The sequence below is a fragment of the Hirundo rustica genome, chromosome 25 (genome assembly GCF_015227805.2).
Source record: "Hirundo rustica isolate bHirRus1 chromosome 25, bHirRus1.pri.v3, whole genome shotgun sequence".
In the NCBI taxonomy this organism is placed as follows: Eukaryota; Metazoa; Chordata; class Aves; order Passeriformes; family Hirundinidae; genus Hirundo; species Hirundo rustica.
In genome coordinates this window covers 235,254-247,904 of record NC_053474.1, presented here as the reverse complement: position 1 = coordinate 247,904, position 12,651 = coordinate 235,254, and the positions used below count along the sequence as shown (strand labels likewise).

General features: G+C 68.0%; 1 protein-coding gene across 3 annotated transcripts; it reads right to left on the bottom strand.

Moving 5' to 3' along the window:
• Window positions 1-3,543: 3,543 nt before the first annotated feature.
• Window positions 3,544-11,464, bottom strand: LOC120763090 (CYFIP-related Rac1 interactor A-like). Of its 3 annotated transcripts, XM_058423559.1 has the most exons (13): window positions 11,433-11,464; window positions 8,259-8,343; window positions 7,686-7,766; window positions 6,375-6,454; window positions 5,765-5,886; window positions 5,583-5,688; window positions 5,275-5,411; window positions 5,086-5,163; window positions 4,867-4,983; window positions 4,684-4,763; window positions 4,463-4,589; window positions 4,225-4,295; window positions 3,544-4,142 (listed from the first exon to the last, which is right to left on the bottom strand). In XM_058423559.1, exons 4-13 carry the CDS (start codon window positions 6,445-6,447, stop codon window positions 4,079-4,081), a joined length of 975 nt encoding a protein of 324 aa, XP_058279542.1. In that variant the 5' UTR covers window positions 6,448-6,454; window positions 7,686-7,766; window positions 8,259-8,343; window positions 11,433-11,464; the 3' UTR covers window positions 3,544-4,078. The 3 variants fall into 3 exon arrangements, with proteins under 3 accessions (XP_058279542.1, XP_039942090.1, XP_039942088.1); XM_040086156.2 differs by lacking the exons at window positions 6,375-6,454; window positions 11,433-11,464 and adding an exon at window positions 10,792-10,849; XM_040086154.2 differs by lacking the exons at window positions 7,686-7,766; window positions 8,259-8,343; window positions 11,433-11,464 and having other exon boundaries at window positions 6,375-6,486.
• Between the last annotated feature and the right edge of the window lie 1,187 nt (window positions 11,465-12,651).

Here is a 12,651-nt window from a genome sequence, read left to right as displayed (position 1 = left end):
GTGCCATTTTGTGCCTGGAATGCCGCTCTGGTGAAACCAGGACAGCCTTTCCAGGGCCTTTGGGATTCTCCTGGCACATGCAAACCTGGGAGGGTTTGAGGCTTGGTAGAGCACAAGTTTTTCCTTGTGCTGCACCGTGTGGCAAGAGCCAGGGCTCATCCTGCCAGGGAAGGGCTGCGTGGGTGGATTTGCCAGCACGGGCTCTGGAGATTCCTGCTTTGGTAGGGATTAGATTAAACCTCCGGTTTGTGTTCCTCGGCGTGGAATTATTCCTGTAGCCCCGTGGGGCAGCTGCCTCGGGCCGTGGGATGGGGTGTGGGAGCTCAGGCTGAAGGGAATATGCAGGAAGAGCTGGGAATTGGGCACTGGGCAGAGCCGGGCACCAGCTTTGGAATGCTGGGCACTGCGGTGCTGCTGGGTCTCTTCTCCAGCCCAGACTTGTTTGCCATCCATGCTGATTCAGCCCGTGGATGTGGGCTCAGCCCAGTGCTGGATGCAGCACACAGCCACGAGGTCGTGGAATCGTGTTCTCCCAGCCTGGGTGGACACAGGTGAGCTGGGCACGGAGCCCCGTGTGCTGAGCTGGTTTGTGACCGACAGCTCGGGGATGTTGAGTCATCTCCCCAGGCCAGGCCGGGATGGCCGGGGCAGCGCTGGGAAGGAGGGCTGGGATTATCTGCCCCGGCTCCTGGGCGCAGTCAGATGTCCATACTGGTAGAGATGGATTAGATATCCTTAATCGGTGTAATATGAACTTTGTTATCCCCACGGATACATGTTATTCCTCTTCCACGGGGGCCTGTTCTCTTCGGGAGCCCGCTGGGGGTGGGCTGTGCTGGAGGGGCGGGCAGGGGCTCCCAGGCCTTCTCCCCCCGGCTCCCAGGTGCTGCAGGTGAGCCGCGCTTCCTTGTCCACGCAGCAGGGAAGTGGAGGGAGGACCGGCGCCCTGATCCTGCCAGCACCGCGATGCAGGTGGGTTTTCTTCCTTGGAGAGGTGGGGGCTGCCCCCAGTTTATTGAATCAGAGCCAGGGCAGCGTCCCTGCCGTCGGCTGCTCTCCTCGCTGTGTTGTACCTCTGCTGTCTGAAGGTCTCCAGGCAGGGGCTGGGATCGAGCTCCCGGCGGGGTCACGCCGGTTCCTGGTGCTGGCAGCAGCTCCTGCTGCTCCTTCTGCTGCTCTGGGCCCTGCAGAAGGGACAAACAATGCAGGAATCCCTCGCCAGCCCCAGCCAGGGCTCGCTGAGAAAGTTGTTGTGGTCTCATGTTTCAGGCTGCTGTCAGTGCCGGGAGGTTTGGGGATGGGGAATGGCACTTCCCTCCATCTGCCCTCCGCTAATCCCCAGACAAACGCGGCTCTTCCATCTGTGCAGCCGGAGCCGCCGAGCCCATCACACCAGCCACTTAATCTAAATGGCTTTGGGCAAAGATAAGGTCATTAATTACACTGGGATTAGAAAACAGCCCAGGCCCGGCGTGGCTTGGCTCGCCATCAATTAAAGTCCTCGGCACCCTGGTCTGGCTGAGCATCGAGCCCGGAGCCCGAGCTGGAGGAGCTCCGTGTCCCTGCTGACCGGGCAGCACGCCGGTGGCACAGCCTGTCCCCGGGGCCGTCCCCTCGCGTGGACACTGGCATTTCGGCATTTGGCATTTTTGCACGGTGCTGGTGCGCTCCTGTCCCAGGCCGCTGGCGGGGCTGGGTGCCAGGAGGAGCAGGGGCAGATCCAGGGATTCCCCTGGCAGCCCAGATCCTCGCCCAGCAGGGAGAGGGGCACGGGCAGCACCTCCTCCTCTGCGTCCCGTTGTGTGCTGCCTCCAGCACCCCTGCCAGGGCTCCACACCGAGCTGCCCCTGACGTGCTGAGCTCTGAGCTCAGATATCTGTGGTGATCAAGGAGTTGTACATCCCTCTTGGTTCCCTTTCCTCACCCGGTTTTGGCTCTGAAATGCTCTGACAGGAGATGTCTCATCCGTGCAGTGCTGCCCTTTGCCGAGGTGGCAAGTGCCACCTGCTCTGCCCTGAAAAGTGCCACGCTGGGGACAGCCAGGGCTGGGATGTGGCACGAATTTGGCCTCACCCCTCCCCTGACAAGCGAGGGGCACCACAGGGGGGATGTTACGGGCGCTGTGCCAGGGCCCGGCCGGCACTGGGACACGGGACACAGCTGCCACCTCTCCCAGCACCGGTGACCAGCTGGTGTCTGTGCCCGTGCTCACTGGTGGCTTTAGAGGGTCTGGCTGTCCCCTGACTCCTGTTGGAGGGTCCCGGGTGCTGACGCTGTCCTGACTCTTCCCAGCCCAGTTCCCACACTGCAGGGACGGGCCAGGGACCATCTGGGGGACGGTGTCACCTGGGGACATGGGCTCCTGCAGACGCGCGGCAGCTGCAGCCGCCGCACTGAGCCGCGTCCTGGCCTCATCCTCGGCTCCCAGTGGGATCCTTGTGCTGCGGGAGCACCGGGGGGGTTTGACGGGGCCCTCGGGGTCCGTGTGGGCTCAGCGGGGCTGAGGGACAGCGGGTCAAAGGGACTAATGGGGAAACTGAGGCACGGCAGGGGCGTGGAGCGGCTCGGGAGCGGCGCAGGACGTTGGGGAGCCTGTGGCCCATCCGATGCCTTGGCAGCTTTTCAGGTGGCTGTGGCAAAGTCGAGTGTTGCAAGAGCCTAAAAATAAAAGGAGCTGTTGGCCGGGGTTGTGCAAGAGCGTGTCCCCGTCCCGCCCGGCGCGGGAGTTCGGTGGATTTGGCGGCAAACGCGGCCGTGCCGGGCAGGATCCTGGCACCGGGCCCAGGAAACGCCGGGATCCAAAGGCCCCGGGGCTGTCCCCCCTCTCTGTCCCCTCTGTGCCGCCCTGTGTCTGGGGAGGGGTTCCGTGCACGTCTGGGGACATGGGGGCCGAACCGGGCTGCGGGTGGGTGGGATGGTGGCACCCGGAGGAATTCCAGAGGGGTCCGGAGCTCGGGGAGCCGCGGGGACACTGCCCATGTGCCCCCCCAGCACACACAGGGTCCGGCGGGGAAACTGAGGCAGAGCCCGCCAGAGTCGCCTCCCCGCGGCTCTGGGTCTGAGCTGTCCCCCGCGGGGTGTCCACTGTCCCCCGGGACACGCAGGGCGGAGGGGGCTCAGCGGGGCCGCGTGTGCCGGGCGGGAGCGAGGGGGCTGGCAGGACACCGGGGGACTTGGCCCCGTGCCACCACCGCCGCGCTGAGGACAGTGCCGGGGGTCCCCGGGGGTGGCACGGGGTGCTGCCCCGCGGGGGCTCCCCCAGCTCGGGGGCTGCGCGGCGGAGCGGGTGCCCCGGGCTGCCCCGGCGCGGGCGGGGCAGCGTGGCCGCCGTGTCGCGGTGTCGCAGGGCCACCTGCCGGCCGCCAGCCCAGTCCTCCCGGTCTGCCGCTGCACTGGGGAGAGGGGGGCCCGCCTGGGCTCGGGGGGCAGCCCCGCCACGGGCTCTTGTCCCTCCTGGTCCCCGTGGGAAGCGGGATTTGTCCCACAGGGTGTCACGGTCCCCGGGATGTGACACAGTAGAGACGGCCCCGCTCCAGCCACAAACAGATTAAATGTCATTTTATTTCACACCCCCCCGAAAAAATGTAGAAAAGAAGAGGTGAGTGTGGATTTAATTGCTCGTATTAAAAATCTACCAGGTGAGACTGAGCCGTTTCCTCCAGAGTCAGTGCAGATCCACAGGGATACTTCCTCCTTCTCCTCCTCATCCTCATCCTCTCCCTCCTCCTCCGCTTGGGGACCAGGATGGGGACAGGGCCACCACCTGCCCCCTCCCCAAGGTGCCCCCGTGCCACGGGCACCCTGCTGCCAGCCCCACCAGCACTTCCCTTGCCCGGGTCAGCGCTGCCCACCTGCGGCGTCCCCACGGTGCCACCCGCACCTCGTGTCCAGGAGCGGGGGCTGATTTGGGGGCGGGAAGCGGGGCAGGGGCGCGTGGCGGGGGAGGGCGGCCCGGGGCCGTTTCCATTTGCTCCCAGTATTTCTGTGTATTCCTCGCTGTCCCTTCTCCCTCAGTACAAAATGAGCTGTATGGTCATGGGTGACACGGTGACGTGCGGCTCCGGCGGCCGCCCCGCGCTCACTGCAGCAGGGCCCGGATCTGTTTGGACGTGGTGTCATCGTTGAGGTGCCGAGTGGTGTACCTGGACGAGGAGGGGACACAGGTCATAGCCCCGACACGCTCTGCTGCCATGTCCCCACTGCGTCCCCGGGCCCCCGTCTCACCTCAGAGCGTTCAGGAGCCCCTCGGTGCTGGTTGAGGGTTGGTCTTTCAAGACTTTAATGCAGCCTTTCATCTGATGGGGGCAGAGAGAGGGGCTGTGAGAGCCCCGAGGGACCACAGGGGGCTGTTCCCCTTCCTCCCCATCCTCCTCCTCACTGCTCAAGCCGGGGAGAGGGATCACAGCTACTGGGACAGCGGCATGGCCTGTGACCCCACAGCTGCGACCCCAAGACCACTCACATCGATCTTGGAGGTCTTGGCGAAGGCCCCCACGGGGTGGACGTGGTCGTAGAGGATGATGACGCCGACCATCACCCTCATGCAGAAGAGCAGGGTCTCGGTGTTGGTGAAGCGGCTCCGGTACTCCCTGTGCCAGGAGAGAGGCTGCCTGAGCCTGGGCAGGGCGGCAGAGGGACCCCAGGACTGAGGCGTCCCCCCGAACCCCGCAGCGGGGCACTCACGGGGTCTCCAGCATCACCCTGCACACACAGGCCATGGTGCTCAGGCAGTCGGTCGTGTCCTCGATTGGGAGGGTCTTGTTCTGAAACCCAACAGGTCCCAGCCGCTGTTTCCACCCCCAGCCCCGTGTGTGGCGGCTGGAGGGGGTTTCTGCCCACCCCGAGGGTCCCCCCGGCCTCCCTCACCTCTGAAACGAACTTGGTGGTGGCATTGCTGAGTGTTTTCAGCATGGGGGTGGCCTCGGCGTAGAAGAGGGACATCCTGTTGGCCATCTCGTTGTTCACTTCGCTCTCTGCATCCAGCTGGGGGGGAGCGATGGGGGTCACTGAGCTGAGCCCCCCCAGCCACTCCCAGCCCTGTGAGCCCCCGGGGGAGGCCGCGGGGGAGCAGCAGAATCCTCTCACCTGCAGGTTGTTGATGCGATTCCGGCTGATGGTCCGTCGGTAGTAGCTGAAGTCGTTCTGGATGGCGGGGTTGGTCATCTGAGGGGGGGACACCGGGGTCAGGGGTCCCAAGGGACTCTGCTGGCTCGCAGCTTTGGCAGGGGCCCGGCGCGGGGCCCCCCCTCGTTGTCCCCCCGCACAGGGAGGCACCTTGAGCTCATCGAAGCTGAGGGTGAAGTGCAGGATCTCGGCGAACTGCTTGGCCAGGGCTTGCTCCCGCTCCAGGTGCTGGGTCGGGGCGTAGGGAGGGCTGGTGAGCGCCTCCAGCAGGCTCCGCAGGGCGTTCTCTGGGGACAGAGCACGCCCGGTCCCCCTCTGCGCCTCCACGCCCCGCGAGGGGAAACCGAGGCACGGCTCAGCATCCCGAGCTGAGCGCACGCTCCGCGGCCGGGACTCCGCAGCCTCCGGGGAGGGACGCGGGACGCGCGGCGGGGGTGCCGGGGAGCTCGGGCACTCACCCAGCCGCAGGGAGAACTCGTAGAAGCGTTTCAGCTTGGCGACCAGGGGGCACACGGCGCTCCAGGCGCGCTCCTGCAGCCGCAGGTCCCCGGGGTTTTGGATGGCCTGGGAGGGGAGAGCGCCAGCGGTTGCCCCAGGGCACGCTGCGTGGGCGGGCAGCGGGCGCCGGGGCTGCGCCCACCTCTCGGATCTCCTGCCCGGCGCCCGTGTAGGACTGCAGCTCGGCCAGGACGGTCTGCGCCTCCTCCAGCACGGCGTTCACCTGGTTCCACACCGCCGTCTCGGCCTCCGTCGGCTGCGCATCTGCAGGGCAGCGCCCCGGGGAGAGAAACCCGGAGGGCTCTGAGCGGGGCGCGGGGCGGCGAGAGCCGGAGCGGGGTGCCAGCACCCCATCCCACGGCTCCCCCGCCGGCCCGCGGCCCTTCCTGGCGGGATTCTCCCCCTGATCCGTTCTCCTTGCCCGAGCTCGAGTCAAGCCGTGGAGCGGGGCGCGGGCGGGGGTGAGTCCTGGCTGCCCTGTGACCGCGGTCCTGCTCGCCACGAGCGGTCCCCGAGCAGCCCTCGGCCCCCGGAGGCTGCGAAGTGCCCCGGGGGGGAGGCGCGGGGCGACAGCCCCCGGCCACGGGCCTGGCCCCCCTCCCCGGGGACAGCCCCGGATGGCAAAGGTGGGGGAGGACGTCTGGGATGGGCGCGATGCGATGGGCGACGGGGGACAAGGAACTCAAAATGGCGTGGATGTGGAACTCAGGATAAGTACGAAACAAAAACGGAAAATAAAAATCCCATCTCACTTTCAAAGTCAAGGAAAAAATTAGGGCCTTGGTCAAGTTCGTTATAAGTCAACACTTTTAGAAGGTTCCCCATGTGAAACCTGCAAGAGAAGAAACAAGAGGAAAAAAGCATGATGGTGAGGTGGAGCCCGGGGAAGAGGCGCTGGGCCGTGGGCGGCGGCGGTGGCCGGAGCCCCGTCCTCCCCCCGCCGCTCCCCGGGGGCTCGGGGGGCTCCGGCGGTGACCCGGCCCCGGGTGCAGCCTCTTCCCCCCCGATGGTGATGAGCGCTGGCGGATGGGGTGATGGACAGGGAGGAGCGAAGGGAGGAGAAGCCGCCGGGAAGTCCCTGAAGTCCCCGGAGTCTTGGCTACACCCAAACCCTTGGCGTAGTGCAGAGCCAGCCCCGAAATGAGCGGTCCTGGGGAGCCCCCAGAACCTGTGCCGGGGGCTGTGGAGGGGGCTGGAGGTAGGAAAAGCTTTTGCTGCCTCAAAGGAGCCAGGAGGAGCAGGAAGGTGCCTGTCCGTGGGAGCGGGGGGCTGTGCGACCCCAGCCCCGGGTATTTTGGGGGGTGGCGGAGTCAGAGGGTGTGTGGGGAGCCACGCACGGCCCGCCCCCGCTGGGGATGGAGCTGGGCCCAGCAGACAACGCTGCGCTCTTTTCTCCCTCCTCACTCCCGCTCTGAGCTGTGCCCTGGGAGGAGCCGCGGGAGCGGGAGCCGGGGGAGCCCTGGGGCTGTGCCCGGCCGGGCATCCTGCCACAGCGGCCACCGTGCCCCGCGCCCGCCGCGTCCAGCCCGGGGGCCGGGAGCTGTCCTTCCCTGTCCTTCCCTGTCCTTCCCTGCCCTTCCCTGGCCTTCCCTGTCCTTCCCTGTCCTTCCCTGCCCTTCCCTGCCCTTCCCTGTCCGTCATGTCCAGGGGAGCTGAGGCAGGTCCCTGCTCCCCGGCACTTCGCAGCGGTGCAGGTGGCACGGATCATTGCTCCTCCTTTCCCGGCCTGCGGGCTGTCCCTGTCCTGGCGGTGTCACGGGACATGCCACACGGCCACCAGCGCCATCAGCTAACAGCCGTGGCTGCGTGCCTGAGGTGGTCCCGGCCCAGGTCCCGCTGCGTCCTGCATCCCACCACTCAGCCAGGACGCCCCACTCTTTGAGGGTTGGGGCATCTCCTGGAGTCCCGGTCCCCTGCCCCATTTTGGAGACTTCTTCAGGGCCCCGAGGCCCCTGGGGACACGGGGCTGCTCGGGGACACCGTGCCTGTCCCCATCCTCTGGACAGCAGCTGCGGTGGCAGCCCTGGCGCCCTCCCCATGCCCACCCTGCTCATGGGACTTACTTTCAAAATCCAGGAAAAAATGAGGACAGTTTTCTAAATCTTTGCCCAATACCTTTATCAGGTTGCCCATGGCCAGCAGACCTGAGCGAGAGAAACAGAACACAGTGGAACAGCACCGGTGCCACCGGCCGGACACCCCAAGTGCCGCCCCCGGGCCCCCAAGTGCCACCACCACGGCACCTCCCTGCGCCCACCCCGACCCCTCCTGGCTGGGCACGCGGCTGTGAGCGTCCCCTGGAATGTGACAGCTGTCCCAGCGCTTCTGCCCGTTCCGGAGGTGGGAAGAGGAAGAGGGGTGAGGGTCTGGGAGCCCCCTTGTGCTCCTGGGGCACCCCTGGTCGTGCTGCCACCCCTGAGACACCCCAGTCCCCCAACCCTGGCATCCCCAAGGGATGGGGGGCTGCCCCAGGTGACCCCCACGGTGTCATGCTGTTCCCCTGGGTTACAGGGCTGGGCATGTCCCACGGACAGGGGAAGAGCCCAAGTGGGAATTGTGCCCCACAGACCCGGGCTGGGGTCTGGTGCCCGTGTCCGAGCATCCCACCCCCCCCCAGCCGTTCCCTCGGTCCTTACCTCAGTGCCTGGTGTGGCAGCGGTGGCTACGGCAGGAGCAGGGGCTGTGCCACCCGCCTGGGTCACTTCATGGGCCGGTGGGGACCTGTGGGCAGGAGGGACAGAGGGTCAGGGCACCCCACCGGGCACCTCCCTGCCCTGGGGACCCCTGGGTGGGTGACCAGGTGAGGAAGCACGGTGGGACACTGGATCTCTCCTCCATCTCGGGCTGCCACCAGCCTTCACCTTATTTACCTTGGTTATTTTTTATTGCCACCAGGAGCTCACCAGGCATCGGGCTGAGCATCCCGGTCCCTCTTCACCCCTTGTGGGACCTGCCAGCAGCTCGGGGATAACCCCAGAGCGGAGCCATCTGTCCCCATCTCTCCTTGGAGAGGCCAAGATCCCCAGGGATGACTTTGCCAGCTCCGGTGGTTGGCTTTGCTCTTCCTGAGCGCTGCGTGAAGATCCCTTTATGCCGCCGATGAGCCACAGCCCAAATCCTGCAGGCAATGGGATGCTCCCCCAGTTCCCTGCACCCCACCTTTCCTACAGGGACGTGGGGGGTCGGGATCGGCCCCATGGTGTCAGCAGGCGCCGGGAAGCAGCCGCGGGACTCAGCAGGTTGTAATTAGGCGCTTGGGTTTAATTAATGAGGCTGGGGAAGGGGAGAGCTGGAGCAGCAGGGGGAGGGATGGGGTGGTCTCGTGCCCGGAATGGGGCTGGACCCCCCCGGCCCAGCGCTCTCCACTCAGCCCCAGCACAGACCCATGGCATCAACAATGACGGCTCTGCTGCCTTCCTCCTCTTCCTCCTCCCAGGCCCAGAAAGCGCTGGCTTTACTGGGGCTGCACAAGCCTGAAATGCAGCTGGTTTTTGTGTGGGGTACACCAAATACGCCCAGAGCTGCTCTGGCACAGTGACCCCGAGGTTCATCCTGCTGAGCACTGGGTGCCGGGGGTCCCTGGGGTGCCGGGGGGGTCCCTGGGGTGCCGGGGGTCCCTGGGGTGGGAGATTGGCACCTGCTCTGCCCTGGTTCTGCACACAGGGCATCCTCGTGCCACCATTGTCCTTGTTGTCACTGCTGGACTCTGCCTGTGCCCGGGGCAGGGGCACGGGTGGGTCCCCAGCGTGAGGACACCCCGGGGCGACTCCAGAGCCCTGGCATGGGGCTTCGGTGCCAGGTGCTGGTTTGGGGACTGCTGCAGCCCCTGATTTGTGCCATTTCTTTGATTCCAGATGCTTAACGCCCCCCGTGGCACTTGGGGGGCCGCAGCACGCCCCTCCCGAGGGGGCTGTGAGGGAGGGCGAGGGGCTCCCCCCAGCGCAGGCTGCCCACTGCTGAACTGGGGGATTGCGCGCCCCAAATCCGCTGCGAGAGACCCCCCCGAACCGGCAGCGCTCCCAGAGGAACTGCCGCCACAGGAGGGCTGGGAACAGCAGGCTCCCTGTCCTCAGCCACACCCGAGGTGGCCCCGGGTTCTGTCCCTCCCTGCAGTGGCCTCGTTGCACCCCAGCGCCGCTCCAGATCCTGCCCCTCTGCCCGCACCGCCGCCTCTCCCTGCTCCCCACGAGCATCCTGCCCCACGGGCACCCACGGCGGGTGTCGCCTCCCTGGGGACAACCCAGCCGATGGGGTGAACCCCGCTCCTGCTCCAGGCAGGACCAAATCCCGCGCCCAGGAGCATCCCTCCCCCGAGCCGGCAGCGCCCGGGCTGGCCGCGCCGGAGGGGCAGCGATGCCCCGGCTCAGGCCGCCCCGTGGCACCGTTCCGGGGCTGTGCCCCTTTGCTGCCGGCGCGGCGTCGCCCCGGGCACCGCAGCCTGGTGCAGCGCCGCAGCCCCGGCCGGGGGCTGCCCGCCCCCTGCCCTTGACCCGGGCCCGCTCCCCGCAGCCCCCCGGTGCCCCTCGGTGCCCCCCGGTGCCCCCGCCGCCGCCCGAGCCCCCCCAGCCGCTGCCCCCCACCCATGGCCGCGCCGCCACCGCCGCAGCCGCCGCAGGGTCGGGAGCGCGGCGCCTGAAGGATTTTCCACGGGGGAGCACAGCTTATCCCGGGAATCGGGGTGCGGGGGCCAGACCCCACCCCAGGACCAGCCGGGGCACCCCCAACCTGAGCGGGGTGGAGTCGGGGGCTTCTCGGCGCGCTGAACCCCCCCCGGTTCGGAGAGCTCCCTGGTCGGAGGGAGCTCCCCATGGGGCCGAGTCCCCCCGAGCGGGGCCGGGGTGCAGGGGCTCCCCCGTGCCGGGCTGCGGCTGAGTGGCCGGATTTACCGCAGCGCTGCCGGGAGCCGAGCCGCAGCACCCCGCGGGCGCGGAGGGCACCCACCCGTGCGCCCGCACCCGCCCGGGGCCCCCGCGGGGCCGCAGCAGCCCCGGGTGGGGCGAACCCCCCGCGCCGGCCCCCGCCCCGCCGCCCCAGCGCCGGCCAGCACCGGGCCGGGGGTGCAAAGCCGAGAGAGGGGCGCCTTCGAGGGGCTGCCGGCGGGGTCCCCGGTGGCACGGCCGGCCCCTAGCCCCGCTCTCGGCCCGGCGGCAGCGCCGTCCCCGTGCTCACCGTGGCGGTGGGAGCCCGCGGCGGGGGCGGGCGGCGGCGGCCGGGGCTCTGCGGATGCTGCCGAGCGCGGGGTGCCGGGGACGAGCCGCCCGCCGAGTGCGTGAGCCGCCCTGCGCCAGCTGCCGAATGCACCACAAAGACCACCATAGCCCCCCGGCCCCCCCCACGCCACTGGTGACGGTGACGTCTCAAGTGTGAGGGAGACGGGGATGCTTAACCCCCTGCGTGCCGGCCGGGAAAGCGCTGCGGCCTGGCGGGGAGACGGGACCGGCTGCTGCTCGCGGGTTTGAGGGACACGGGGACATTGACAGGGTCCTCCCCCATCAGAGCCAGCCGCAGCAAGGGGGAGAGAAAACCCAAATATTCCCAAATGCTCCCAAACGTTCCCAAATGCTCCTGCCCCAGCCCGTGGGTGGCACCGCTTGCCCCGGTCCCCTCTCCGGGCAGGGGACAAGCACCGGCCCCACCTGGCGCCACCGCGGCGAGGACAAACCCGACCCAGGCGCCGGACCCCTGCTTTGTGCCTCATCAGCTCCCCCAGGACGGGGCCAGAAGGGGTTTGGATGGACCAGCACAGAGCTGTTCCCGCAGGGCTGATAGAACCCCAAACTGGGCTGTTTCTGCGTTTTACCCTGACTCACCCCTTCTCCCAGGCCAGCACTGGGCGTGACAGCGGGGACATCAAGAGGGACCCGCGGCGTCTGGGTCACCCCGGGTGCAGTTTGCCCGGTGGCACCCAGAGCTGTCCCTCAGGGTCGCGGGGCGGGTGACAACAGCTCCTCACTCCTTCACTGGAGCTTTTGTGCCGGGGGCTCGCAGAGGCGCCGCCAATGCCCCGAGCAGCGGCAGGGTCACGGCTGGGTGACCTGGCAGGGCGGTGGGACCGGAGCTGTCGGGATTCGGGGACAAGCAGCCGCGCCCCGCGCTCCCCACACCCCCGAGGCAGCGGGGGTCGCCGCAGCGGGCGCAGCCCCCCGGCCGTGCCGGTGCAGCCCGCGGCCGCTGGGGGAAGCTGCAGCCCTTTGCATTCCTTGGAGCCGCTGGGCAGGGAGGGTTTTAGGAACCGGCAGCGCCCTGGCGGCTCCGCGCCCGGGGGTGGGTGCTGGGGGCTGCGGCTGCAGGAGTGGGGAGGGAAAAGCTGTCGCGGAGCCAGCGCTGCCTGCACAGGGGTGTCCCCTCCAGACACACCCTGTTGTCCCCTCTGCAAACCCAGGGCCAATATCCCTTTCGAGCCCGGGCTCACGCAGGGTTTGGGGTGTCCCAGCCGGGGTGCTGGGCTCAGCCGGGTGCTCCAGTGGGTGCTCCGCCAGCGTGGTCAGCCCAGGCACCACCCAGCACCACGGCTTGGGGTGTCCGAGCCCCAAAAGGACATCCCAGGGCCGCAGAGTCACCCCGATCCTCATCCCAAGGGCAGCCCCGTCACCCCCCTGCCCCTTCGGCACCCCCTCCCCGTGAGCTGAGCTGAGCTGAGCTGAGCTGGGCCGGCCTCAGCCCTGGCAGCCTGTGCTGCCTCAATTAAGCCCTCATTAATTTTTCAGTCCCCCTGAGCACCCCGGGCACGTTTGCAGAGCTGCTAATTGGGGTCTTCTCTACTCCGCATCCAGGAGCCGCCCGCGGGGCCGGGGGGGCTCACGGAGAGGTTTTGGGGCCACGCTGAGCCCCGTGCCCGGCAGGAGCGATGGAGCTGACCCGAAACCCGTGGGGCTGGATTCAGTGGGGTCCAGCCCTGGCACGAGGATGCCAGGTCCAGCCGTGGGGGAGGATGAAGCCCTTCAGCCCCACTGCTGCAAGCTCTCGTGGGTTTTGTCACCCAGCCCTGTGTCGCCTCCATCTGGGGCAGCTCCTGCTGCTTCCTGCAGC